Below are 13004 nucleotides of genomic sequence, written 5' to 3' on the forward strand. Positions count from 1 at the left end.
GCAGCCCAACACTATTGCCACCAGATGGCAACAGATGGCTACAAAAGATGCAGTGGGCTTTTGCAAGAGAACGATCGCAAACAATTCCTAGCAAGAGCAAAACAGAGGGAGTAAATATTTTCAAGAAGAAATGCATTCAAGGAATTAACGATAGTCTGGAGATGTTAATGGACTGTACTTCCCCTGTTTATTCCAGTGCCCATAAGAACATGCTAAGCGTTAATACACACATCAGTACATATTCTCAGATAGGATTCAGTTCCACAAATACAGAAATTCAAAGTTGTGGTTTTCCATACTGAGACACACCTCAGCCATCCTGCAAATATGTGTTATCCCCATGGATGTTTGTAGCAAATTTGTTTTAAGCATATCTTTGTTTTCCACTATACAGTCTACCCCATTTCATACAGCGGCTTTCATGAGTGGGACCACAAACAGCATTTAGCCCGAAGTATATATCTGGATGCTCACATTTACATGTTTAAATACACATATTTGTTTTTAAATGCAGATGATTCTCCACTGGAGTAACTGCAGTGCAGGCTGCTCAAGTTTAAGCTTTACACCAAAGCAAGTTGCTTGTTCAGCTCCTATGAGGTCTGACACATTTTGGCCAGTATTCTGTAGTTCAGAGTTTTCCTGAAGACTTTATGAGGGAACCTCCTCTACACAGCCAGTGGAAAGAACTGGCACTGTGGGAGGTATGTTTTAATGCTTAAAAGCTGATGCCCTGGTTAGCTGCTTCCCTTATCCAGTTCACCGGGGCAGGGGCTGGGGGGGGGGGAAGGATAAAAATCACATTTTAGCTCTTAACCGACACAGGCTCTTCTCTAATTGCTGGCTCATAAAGATATAATTGACTACAACCCTTTTGCAATGTCATCACTCCCAAATACAAAAGCAATTAAGTCCTGGAACATGGAGCACCCCATGGCACATTCACCGCATAGCCCTGGCTATGGGATGAGAACACAGACATCCATCTGGACGTCATCTGCTTCCTGTGGAGTGCCCGCATCGCGGCAAGAGGCAGGCAGGCTAAACCACCCTGCACCACACCTGCAGTAAGCGCAACTCGGATAAACTCCTGTGATCCTGAGAACACCTCTGTAACCCTGCAAGAGCCCCGGGATACCTAGCTTTGAGGTGCAGATTCTCTCATTGCTAGTATTAGCTGGATAAACATACAGGAACAAGTTTATTTTATTTTTGATTCTGGAAGTAGTCCAAGTGGCAGAGCACACTCTGCCTTCACACACAGTGCGTCCCCTCCCTAAGCCCTTGCTGATCCCAGAAAACACTTAACAGAGAACTCTGCAAAGCATCCTGCTCACTTAGAGCTGCAGTGGTTGTCTTTAAAAAGCCAACATGCAGGAAACACCATCCTCTACCTGGGCTGTTCATTAGCTCCTAGGGATGGATTTCTGCTCCTGCACATGACATACTTGGATTTGTTGATGTGTGCTTTACCCAGCACTGACCTCATGCTAAATTACACACTTTTATTGTTTATGTTGGGATCTTTTCCAGTACATGCACACCATTTTGTTGGTAATTAGTGGAAAATACTGACTTCTGTGGTCCCTAATGTGTAGCTCTCACCTGTCACACGACCTTTATTTTGCCTTCTTGGCAGGCTGCGAGATCTTTGCCACGGTCCTCTTGTGTTGGACAGCAGGGAACTTACAAGCTTGTGTTTATAACTGATAGAACATAAAACCAAAAACATACCATCAACTCGAGAAACACTATCAAAGTGGTAAGTAAAGTATTTTTAAAAGCCACTTTTGGAATATGTTTTGCACCATGTGGTGGCTCTGGGTTCCTGCCGGAGGGGTGGGGGCTTGCAGTGGTCAGGCACGTTTGGGTGGGACCGAATGCTGGGCTGAAGTCGGGAGGTGGTTCCTGCTCCTCTGACAGCCCACACTAACTTTGGAATTTGACTTCATGTGCAATCCCGAGTGCAGATTTCCCTACTCACCAATATTGACAGGAGTCCCAAACACCACACTCAACACAGTTGGGAGAAATACCTTGGTAAACACACACCGCAGCAAGGGGAGCAGCGTGAGCATCACACAGGCAGTGCCGGAGCAGAAGCGGGATGCGTCACAGCCGCATAAGGGGAACTGGTGTTGAAACCAAGTGTAGAGTTCCAGCTTAACGATTCTTAACAAAGTCTAGTTTTCAGGTTAGCCTAATTGTGAAATTCATCCTCCTAGCTGATGAAGGCCACATTGACACTGACTCGTCACATGGCCCTTGAGTTTGCATTTTGTTTTCAAGCAAACAGTCTGTGTTCACGTATAAAAGCTCACAGTGTGCTGAAGTGCAGCACAGCAAGCGGCTTTGTGGTGCTAGCAACCTTTTGTGTCCACATGATATGTATCATTCTGTACAGCATCTGGCCAATCCATACTGCCTTCACTAAGAAACAAGAGAATACTCCACGTGACCGTTTTTCTTAGTCAATTTTCCCATTTACTTTAGGTAATAAATTCTGAAAACTTTATAATATCTTTCCTTCCTTCTCTTTCTGTGTCCCCTGCACTTGCAGGTCACTGGTGATGTACTGGGATGGGTATTGGGAGGGATGGTACACTGACTGCTGGCTCTCCAGGAAGGTTGTGACAGCAGCAAGAGCCTCATCGCTCTGACTGCTTCTGGTGTATTCACATGACAGTGTAATGAGGAAAAAAGAAAAAAAATAAAATTCAACATGTCACGTTGTGGTATACAGACCATCAGTGCCATCCAGCAGAGATCAGCTGAGAGAAGATAACACTTGCACTCTGAGGTGGCGCTTAGTATCTCTAAGTAGACATAAGCAGACTAAAGGGACCCAAAGAAATGAAGAGGGAAGTTTGGGCCATTTGAATCATTTTATGACACAGATGATAGAATTTCCATGTACCTCGCAAACATCCACCAGCAGACAGATTAGCTGCCTTCCATCCCGTCACAAAATTAACATACCTGCAGGAAGCGGGCAGGTGTGGGGTGGGATGCCCCACTGACACCGTGCTGGCCCCTTTCAGACCGCTAAGGGAGACAGCAGAGAGGGGTGCCCATGCACCCCCACTGCTGCTGGCCCCTGCCCACTAGCAGCGACCGTCGCTTGGGAGGCTCTCAGCCTGCACCGTTAGCTGAAGCAAAGCATTCAGGTTGTTACCTTCACCTTCCAAAGCATATTTGCTTCTTCATTTCTGATACTGGAAGGAGTCTTTGCCTGGAACCTGAGGAAGCTTTAGGAGGGGGGTTTAGCTAGATCAAAGCTCACTGTTGAAATTACTCGTAACAGAAGGAGGCTTGCATGTAGGTGCACTTCTGTTCTTAATTAACACTATTAGCAAACTGACATGATGGCTTAGGAGTGAGGCTAAACCTGATATAAGAGCTGCAGATGGAAAAGGGAACATTAGTGGGGGTTTTCCTCCCACCAGCGCAAGAGAAGGAGAATGTCAGATCCCTCATAATGCTGGGAGAGATTTCCAGCCCAAGGATGGACACAGACCACAGAAGAAGCCGTCCCACGCTTTCCATGACATTACCTCCAACGCCTTCTTTAGCCTTCTCTACTACTGATATCCTCACCAGCTACTTCTTTGCTGTTACTTCAGACCAACCCTTCTTGATTTACATCACACAGAGAGAACTTCAAAGTAATCCATGGGCAGACCACAACTTTTCCTCCAATGAGGGGCCATGAAGGAGTTATAGAGACTCAGCATTGCACCATATTTGGAATGATTAAGAAGGGTGAGCATCTGGGTTGCTGTACATGGGCTATTTTTTTTTTTTTTTTTGAACAAGATTGAAAACCAATGTATCCATTGTATTGTAACACATTTGGAAATGATGTCTTTTCTCTGAAAGGCAAGATCATGTATGGGTTGGGGAACTACTTCCAGAAGCTCAGAGTTTTCTGTGCGGAAGTGATTTGCAAGTGTCATTGCAACTCACCTAGGGAACAACTTGCAACAGATGATATGACTCCTCCACCTGTATTTGATTATTGGCCTCTGCCCACTTTTAGTAAAGGTGCTCAGATGGGCTCTGAACCTGTTTTTTGTGAGGTGTCTTGTGCTGCCCCATGTTGGTGGTGTCTAATCCACCTTTGGCAATCTCAGTGGTTTCCACTGTGGTTTTCACTCAGTGAATTTCAGTGGTTTACTGGAAGATGTCATGTGTGAGTTATTGTGTGGTACAAACAACATATGTCCAGCATCATGATGCTGGAGAACATGAAAGGGAATAAAGAATAAAATTAAATTAAAAGAATCTCTCCCCTTCCCCTTTTTGAGATCAGAGTAGGTGCTGTAAATGAGGAGTGAGCAACAGCATCGTGCTGTGCCAAGTTCTTCTGGGTTTAGTGATCCTGCAAGTAGGCTTTAGGATATACCACCTTATGAATATTAATCTACAAAATGGGTAATTTTAATAGCTTAGACAATCCTATTTGCATTACTGACATGGTAATAAGGCGTGAAGATAAAGAAGGAAAGAGAAAAAGCTTAGCAGTCAAACTCTAGGTGTGATAGCAAGAAACAAAAATTACAGGCAACACAGTGCTTGAAAATGGATCCTGGTTGGCTGCCAAATGTATTTTTCAAAACAATGCCTAACTGCCTCAGGAAATACATTAATCAAAGGCTCCCAGAGGCCTAAGAACCATTTGCTCCAATTCACCAAGGCAGAGTAGTGCTAAACACCTGGGTAATACAAGGAGCTACATATGTCCTCAAAACAAAATACTTGTATGAGAAATAGGAAAGGATTCCTAACTAAAGGCTCTTAAACAAATTCCTTGAACAGCTTATTGACATCACTCTTGGGAGAGTTCAAATAAGAAAAAAATGGTACTCCGACCATGAAACCAGCAACAGAGAAGTTAACGAATAGTGCTGTCCAAATTGAGATACAGAAGGTCGCATCAAGAATATCTCTGTGGTGTGGCCCGGATCACCTAGAGAGCCAATCAGGCCAGCATGAAGAAATAATCATCCTGTGCAAGGGCTCTGGAGGACAGTACAACCTGAAATGCCCAAGGCCAGAGGCAGAGGAAGAGCGTGCTGAAGAACTGAAGAAGAGTTGGGTCACTTAATGCATATGTAAGGCTTCCTCCTCCTGGTGCATCAGCCCGGGGCCGGGGCTTCCATTGGAGGCAGAGCTCCCAGAGCTAACCAGCCCAGGGCAGGTTTGCCGGAGGTGATAACAAACCCCGCACCCAGCATCCCACGCCATGCTCTCAGGCACGCGTCCCCTGCCATTTAATTACGCTCCTGCTAGCACGTGAGCGAAGCAGAACACAGTCTTGCCTTACATGGTTTGCTCAGCAAACGCTTTCATCCACAACACATCTCCTAACCCTCCTTCTCTTGCATTACATAAGCTTTCTAGGGCCGATGTGCAGTTGCTAAGCAGTAATTTTGCATGACTAAAAAAGAAATCTATGATTGCTAGGTTCACTAAATGTTTTTTCCCTTATTGCAATATAATTATAGCTATAATAAAAACATTGCGGAACATTCATCGGCATGCAAAAATTAGGTCAGGAACAGAGCGAGTATATCATATAGGCCTTTTAGAAGCCTTTACTTCTTCCTTTGCCACTGGAGGAGGAAGGGCAGGAAAAGTTTGGTTATTGCATAAAATCATAAATAACAGTTTTTTTCATCCCATCAGCTAATCTATCATAAACAGAAGTTTGCGCTCTTGTTTCAGAAGGCAGCTTGCTTCCCTCATTTCAGAGGGCTCCCAAAGCCTTGTCACAGGCTCCCTGCGTACGGCCTCAGCACGCAGCGGTTTTCCCTCTGGAACGGGGATGGTGAGGCATCCCTTGGGGGGGAGCGGGGGCAGACACGTCCCCATCCAGGGCAGGAGCCCTGCACCCAGGGCAGGGACGGCTCTCCCCAGGGGCGCCCTGCATGCCCCGAGGAGCGGGCCCGAGGCCCCGCGCACGGCTGCGGCTTGGCCGGGGGGGGCTTGGGCCGGGCGGCTCGGTGCCCCCTGCCCTGGACGCTGGGACATCCTGGGCACCCAGCTGCAGGGGCCTGGCCTGGCGGAGAAGAGGCCAAGTGCTAAACCTCTGGGCTAATTCACGGCTGGGACCTTTTCCTGAAATTGCCACAAGATTTCTTCCCTTTATCCCTTTCCACTCTAAAGCTCCTAATTATGCCCCCAAGCACTGTCCTAAATAGCTTTCCCACCCCAATAGTTCTGATATTTAATTTTTGCTAGACATACATTTTCAACAGTTATTCAGTGCCTCCATAATTTTTAATAATTTTGCCTTCCTTTAACCTTGTTGAAGACTTGCTTTCCCTCATGCTTTATGCAAGTTCCTTGACTGCTACCAATTTATACTTCTTGCCAGTGCCCCTCATTTCTTCCTCAGAAGTCCAAGGAAGAAATCTTTCTCAGTTTAATCCCTGCTTTCCCATCTTTTTGACTGCGGTCAACTGCCTCTCGATTCGATGTTGTCAGTGAGGTGGCCCCAGTGTCTCTGCTCAGCCCCACGTTGTGCTGTCCACATGTACCCCATGGCAGTGGAGACAATAAGGCCACCTCCCAAACTAGAGATAACATACATTCGTCATGGAAATTAATCCCTTCAGAGAACAAATCAATTTAGTAATAACCTTTACTTCTTACAGATCCAAGTTATTTATTGTATTGTCATTTAACTAATACAAATACTAAAAATAATAGTTTTCTGCATTTAGTTAAAAATTTGAATGAATGAAATTTAAATCACGTGATTGCTTATATGCCTATGCAAAGTATCTTCTTGGTTAGCAAAAAGAAGTATCAAGTTCATTGCAAAGACAACATTTCTTTCTGCACTAACTGCTTTAATGGTTACCACTCAGGAAACATAAGTTTCATTAGGATAGTAACAAAAGCAAGATTAAAATGGAGGCTTTGCCTACATACTTAAAGAATCACAATTAAGTAAATAGATTAAAAAAAAGTCACTGGATGCAGATCCCAGGGATTCAAAGTCAAGCAAGTACTTCATCAGCTGTTGGGGTGCTTCATCCCACGTTCTTGTCCCTAGCTCATCACACAACCTTTGCATTTGAATCTGAGACACGTGCTCTGGGGGAGGAGGGGGGGCAGTTTTGTCCCACGTAGAGCGAGCAGTGTGTTTAGCAGACACTGTCTGCCTTAATTACTTGAATATTGAGATCGTTTGCTGTTAAACATATTCTGAAGCTTTATCATCACTTGACATGCAGTTTCCTTCATATTTCATCAGAATGTGAGACTCAGGGAAAATAAAGTGTGCTTATTACAGCACGGACTCAGCTACCTGACCTCTAAACTCCTGTGCCTACTAGCTGCCATAACTGCTCATTAGGGAGCTCTCAGGGGAGGGGGTAGACAGGCATTAAGGAAAAGTTATGCTTCTTGAGGTGGGTTGGGGGATGGGGGGCTGGTATTTTCCTTTTTTTTTTTTTTTTTTTTTTTTTTCTCCAGTTGGTCAGCAAACTCACTGCTCTTCTCTCAGCTGTGGGTCCCCATTTCATTTTTTTTGCCTTTACTACAGGAACTTCCATGATTATAAACACTTGTTAAACTCTGCTGGAAAAAAGGCATCTCCAGCAGGAGATCAGCGCTTGGTAGCAGCTAACAGACCTTGTTTGCCCTGCATGCATTGGAGAGATTGACTATCACCAAAGCAAATCTAGGCTTGCTGTTTTGAGTGTTTTTTCTCTGACTCGGCTCCAACTTTGCACCTCTCAGTGACCATCGCTACTTCTAAATGCAGTTGAAAAAAAAATCTTTAAAGAGAGGGGAGCAGACATTAGTGTCAGCAGCACTCACCATCTGCTACTGCACCAAGACAGAGGAGCTGGATGTTGCACAGAAGAAAATGTAATTATCCTAATTACTCCTATTTACTACATGCTTCCTGCTATATGCTTTAGAAGTGGGATTTCAACTATCTAATTCAGGTTTGCTTGCAGAGCAATGGGGAACAGGTGCCTTTTGCTCAGGTAAGTCGAGGGCTCCCCTGGCTCCCTGCGGCTGCCAAAGGACACAGGGTGCCACCACCACAGCCAGAGCCACAGAGGCAGAGCCGTGCCCTTCTCCAGCCGTGCCTGGATCAGCTACTTCTGGGAGCTTTGAGAAAAGGATGTTTTTGCCCCGGCTGAGAGCCGATTGCAGTGACAGGGCATTGCAAAGAGCCAGCCAGAGCCCCTGCGAGGTACCCTGGGAGAGAAGGCAGGAGGGACGGTGTGAGGGTTGGGGTACGCAGGGCCACGAGGCAACACAGGAGTGAGGAAATGCATCGCATGCTGTTGAGGCAGCGGGGGGAAGTGCAGTACGTTTAGGAGTTGGCTTGGAACAAGGTAGCAGTGAACATATGTGGATGCTGGAGTCTGCAAGGCAGATGTGGCTGGGAAGCATATGGGCCATTCATTGCTCTTGGGCTGGGGCGGGGCAAGGTTGTGGTTGGAGGCATACAGTTTTCCAGCTGTGTCAGTTCATTGTGATAAATAAAGTGATAATGTTTACTAATTAATACAGGAGTTATAGCAGCAAGTCACTTTTAATCCTACAGATTTAAAATAAAAAAGAGACGATGCTTGAGATTCTCTCAAAACCTGCCCCAGCTCTGCCCCTCCAGCAGCCCCCCCCAGCCCAGAGCAGCACTCCCCACATGCTTACCTGCGCGCGTCCCCAGCTTCACCCCTCCCTTCCTGGGAGCCTTCATTCCCCACTTCCAGGGGAGCTGTGGGAGAGCTGCCATCCCCTCTTCTCACCAAGCACATAAGGAAAGGGGTGGGATATAGGGAGGCACCTTACTGCTGATAGGAAGGGAGCACAGCTGGTTGAGATTGCTAGGGGATTATTCTTCCTCCTCCTCCTCACCATGGTGTTTGCAGGGCAGGTCAAAGCACTTGCACCAGACCCAAACACTTTAAGTGCAAAGCAATGTGGCAATGTATTTGCATTTGAAATTCAGTGGTGTGTGTATCTCCTCTGGGCAGCTACAACTGCGTAATGGTAAACTGCAATGAATTAGTAGATGGCTTGACAATACTTTTTTGGTTTAAGAGTTCTGAAGCATTTTTGAGAGGCATCTTGGACAATGCAGAAAGAAATTTTCAAACTAAAGAGGAATTTGTGGGAACCTTAGCAAAGTGTCAGGCTCCAACGTATTTAGATGAGAATGGTCTTGTCAAAACCCATAAAACCCTAACTCAATTTTTTTTAAGTCACAGGTTGTTCAGGGTTAAAGTGCCAATGCAAAAAATGAAACAAATTATTTTTTAAACATGTTTTTTAAGTAAAAATAAATAGCTTAATGTTAGAGTTCTAAAAGCAAAATTTAATAAATTAATATATGCATGCCTGATAAAAATACAAAATTACAATTGAAATAGCAATAATAATAATAAAGGAACACTGTTCAGCATTGCAGATTTCACTGCAACCACCAAAAACATCATGGAGAATTACTTAAAGTAACATTTAAAGTACACATTTTGTTTCTGTTAAAAACAAATTACTATATGATGAAAAAATTGAAAGAAATCCAAGAAGAAATTGGCCCCAAAAGTGGCAGAGAACGATATGAAATGTCAATAAACTGCCAGAGGCTCCATTTCACATAAGTCGGCCTTCTTTTTAGTATCAGAAACCAATTACATAGAACATAAAAGCAAATTCACAACAGGTTTACACGGAGAAACATGCTGAATTACAATCACAAACTATCCAGAACAAAGATGCTGCACCAGTTCAGTTGTTTTCTTCATGGAATGAGTCTCACCAGAACAGGGAGAACAGGGAGCAAATCATGCAATAGCTTTAGGCTTTTTGTTTTTTATTTTAACATGATAAACACCCAGAATTACTAGTACTGGAAAGTATGTGTTAACCTTTTTCAACATCAGCTGAATGGCACTACAGAAATGACAAAGAGTTCCTTCATTTTTATCCTGAATACATCGAAAGCTCTAGCAAATATGGAATTCAGCGACAAGAGCCATTAAATTACTTTAAAATATTCCTTCATCCATAGAACACTGTTGCTTCCTTTTTTATTACAAAACCCCCAAAATATTCAAAATAAAATGTCTTCATTTTTTATAAGCATCTCCACCACAAGTCTCTGATAACGGATATCGTTCAACGCAGCCATCGCATCCAGTTCTGGCGCTCTCATAAGAGTTGGTCCAAAAACTATGCCCAGATTCTCTGCACTCATCAGATTCTCTTTTTCATGGAGCGTTACTCTGTAAAAAAAAGGACAGTGTTTTTCACATTCCCTCTGTGCCAAACCGTGCCTGCATATGCTTGAAAGTCAGGGAAACTAGACAGAAATGTTTGCCTTTCCCCAAAGCCTAGGAGAGGCTGCTGTTTCAGCAGGACACGTGGAGGATGTGGGGTGAAACACTCAGAGGTTAGCGAGTGCAAATGCTGTGTGGGCTTTTGGGGAGTCTCTGTCCTCCTACCGTGCACACAGACCAGGTTGACTTGCAGGAGGGCTCGGTACCCTGTGGCAAGGGAGGGGGCTGAGTTCAGACAAATCAGAACAATTTTGCTTTCGCTCTTTGCAGTGGCACCATTCAGAGGCCATTCCTACGGGGAGCAGAGCGCGCCTGTTATTACGTTAGTGGTTTTATGGTCACTAGAGATGTGCTACTGTGCCCACCCAGGTGGGATTCTGCCCAGGCTCCCCTGGTGGCACAGCTCGACGTGGCCACACTGCTCCTCTCTCTGGCACACGGCGGCAATGTGGGGGTGAAGCACATCACACGTGAACTCCCTGTCTTCAGGCACTACAAGCTAACCGTGCTAAGGTGGATGCCTGGTTCCTCTTCAAGACAAATTATGTCCTGTGGCATGTACTAAAAAAAGTGAATCATCTTTTTGTGGCGGTTTTGGAACCGCCACGGTCTCACTGTAACCTCGTTTGAGCGGCAGCTTGAGCAGGTCATTAAACCTGTGCTCTGCCAGGCCCGCCTCCACCCTTCCTGCTTCTGGGGCCCTCAGACGCTGCCGACCGGCCGAGCCCCCCGCGCAGCGAAGCCTCCCGCCGCCTGGTTCCTGTCTGCAGAGAAGGACGAGGCGGTGGGGAGGCCGCATTCTGCTGCTCCACAGGAATCCGACCCGTTCGAAGCTGTGGGCTGCGGCTCTGCGGCAGGGCAGGTTTGCAGGCCACCTCCGGAAAGGCAGTCTGCCCAAGAATTATACCTACAGGAGAGGCATCCTCTGCCGGGGCTACGCACAGAAACGTATCTGCTCAGCAAGTGCCAGAATGGTCTCTGCTGCCCAGCCGCGGTGGACTCCGGGATCAAGGGAAGGTATTTCTTCACGTGGGCGCAGAGGCAGCTGGTGCTCCCCTGCGCAGCTCTGCCTCAGCACGGGGAACGTAGGGTCCCACACGGGGGCCGGGAGGAGGCCAGCCTGCCCCGCGTACCCCGACACGGCCTGCGCCCATGGCGGCTGCCCGCTGCAACGGGCGCAGCAGGCACGAACATGCCCTGCAGCCTAAGCTTCTGCCGTGGTTTATCCTGGTGAATTGCCTCGCCCAAGGCTCCTTAGAAACAGCTAAGAATCCATGGACCGCAACTGAAAGAGCCTGGCTAAATTATTTCTCTTTCCACTGCTGTGGCATCTTCCATTGCGTGAACAAATTCTTTGGTATACAAAAACAAACAAACAAAACCATTCAAGATTTTTCTTCATTTTTTTCTCTTCCGCCTTAATTTTTATCTTTAAACTACATCAGACTGATGTTTCCAAGCTGCTGTGTCTTCAGAGTGTAATTATTCTAGATAAAGGAGCTGTGTCTGATTACCTGAATTCAGCAGCAAAACAACCGCCTGTTAAGCACCATGGCTCTTTTTAGCAAATGTATTACAAGGAAGTTTAAAAACGAGTGAATTTCATCACCTACCTTATTCATCGATACCAGAAATATGCTGTGCAAAAGCAACTTGCAAACTAGAGCAGCAACAGCTACTCTTGAACAAGGTAAGGAAAAATTAGCTTCACAATTCACAAGCAGTAAGGTGGGTTTTTTTGTTCCCACATCTCTCATCCCTGTGTCTCTTCTAAAACATCCATTAGAAATGTCATTGAAATAAATGGACAAATCAGGCAGAAACCTTGTAGCTGAAGTTTGCCTGAGGCACTCAGCAGAGTCAACTTACTCCTACTTGTCGAAGAACCACAAAAGGAAAAAAGCAGAAGAGAGCTTGAAAGAAGGTATTTTTCTAAGGAAAAGGAATGAGTGTTCTATACTGACGACGAGTTCATGCTACTTGAGAAACTGAAATGGATACACTAACATGTCACATTGATTTTTTCCCCTGCTTTCCTGAAAGAAATAGAACCTGTGCTGTTGTACTGGATATTCATCTGTCAGTCTCTCTCTAACAATTTTTCAGCCTACTGACCAACTTCAATCATGTCTCAGGCAGCAGGAGAAACCTCAGACAGAATTTATGCTCCCACAGTTTTGAGAAGGCGGCAGGTGGAACAAGGGGCTCCACGCTGATGAGGAAAGGCTGGCAGACTGCACCAGATGTGTAGCTGGAGGGCCAATTAACACTGTGACTAATCAGCATCAGCTGAAGCCAAGTGTGTGCCACCTTTTTTAGAGTGTCAGGGATGACCAGGGTAGATGAGACGTAGCACAGAAAGACACCAGTCTGTAGCCATTAAGCTGTATTAGTTCCTTGCCCAGGGAATGACTTATTACTCTCAAAGGTGTGAATGCTTTTTTTTTACCATAAATATTCACTGTAACCTTAAATATAGAGGAAATTTGTTGGGCAGATTACTTTTGTGCTTCAGAACTGTGTGGGGTTTTACTTATTTCCTTTAAATGCTTTGCAAGCGCTTTACGTGCAATAAACCCCAGTGTTTGGGTGTTCGCTGTTGTGCAGACTATCATTCCCTGCCATGATCTGTCTACAGGATTTAGTGGGCCTTGCCCAGGCTTTTCAGGAGGTCCTAACATGGACTTTGCTAAA

The 13004-nt window shown here is 45.5% G+C and overlaps 1 protein-coding gene and 1 long non-coding RNA gene across 4 annotated transcripts in view; one reads left to right on the plus strand and one right to left on the minus strand.

The window, feature by feature from the left end:
• Positions 1 to 803: 803 nt before the first annotated feature.
• On the plus strand, positions 804 to 9908 carry LOC116960874. The gene is made up of 2 exons (XR_004406640.2): positions 804 to 1762; positions 7556 to 9908. It is a non-coding gene; the product is annotated as an uncharacterized LOC116960874 (long non-coding RNA).
• CHN1 (chimerin 1) overlaps positions 9326 to 13004 on the minus strand; it is a 105697-nt gene continuing 102018 nt past the window's right edge. For all 3 annotated transcript variants that reach the window (XM_032989679.2, XM_032989680.2, XM_032989681.2), the window contains one exon: positions 9326 to 10256. In XM_032989679.2, the coding sequence (XP_032845570.2) occupies positions 10085 to 10256 (172 nt within the window). In that variant the 3' untranslated portion in view covers positions 9326 to 10084. The remainder of the gene's footprint in view (positions 10257 to 13004) is intronic.

Source organism: Tyto alba, unplaced genomic scaffold (genome assembly GCF_018691265.1).
Source record: "Tyto alba isolate M040663 unplaced genomic scaffold, T.alba_DEE_v4.0 Super-Scaffold_7, whole genome shotgun sequence".
Taxonomy (NCBI): Eukaryota; Metazoa; Chordata; class Aves; order Strigiformes; family Tytonidae; genus Tyto; species Tyto alba.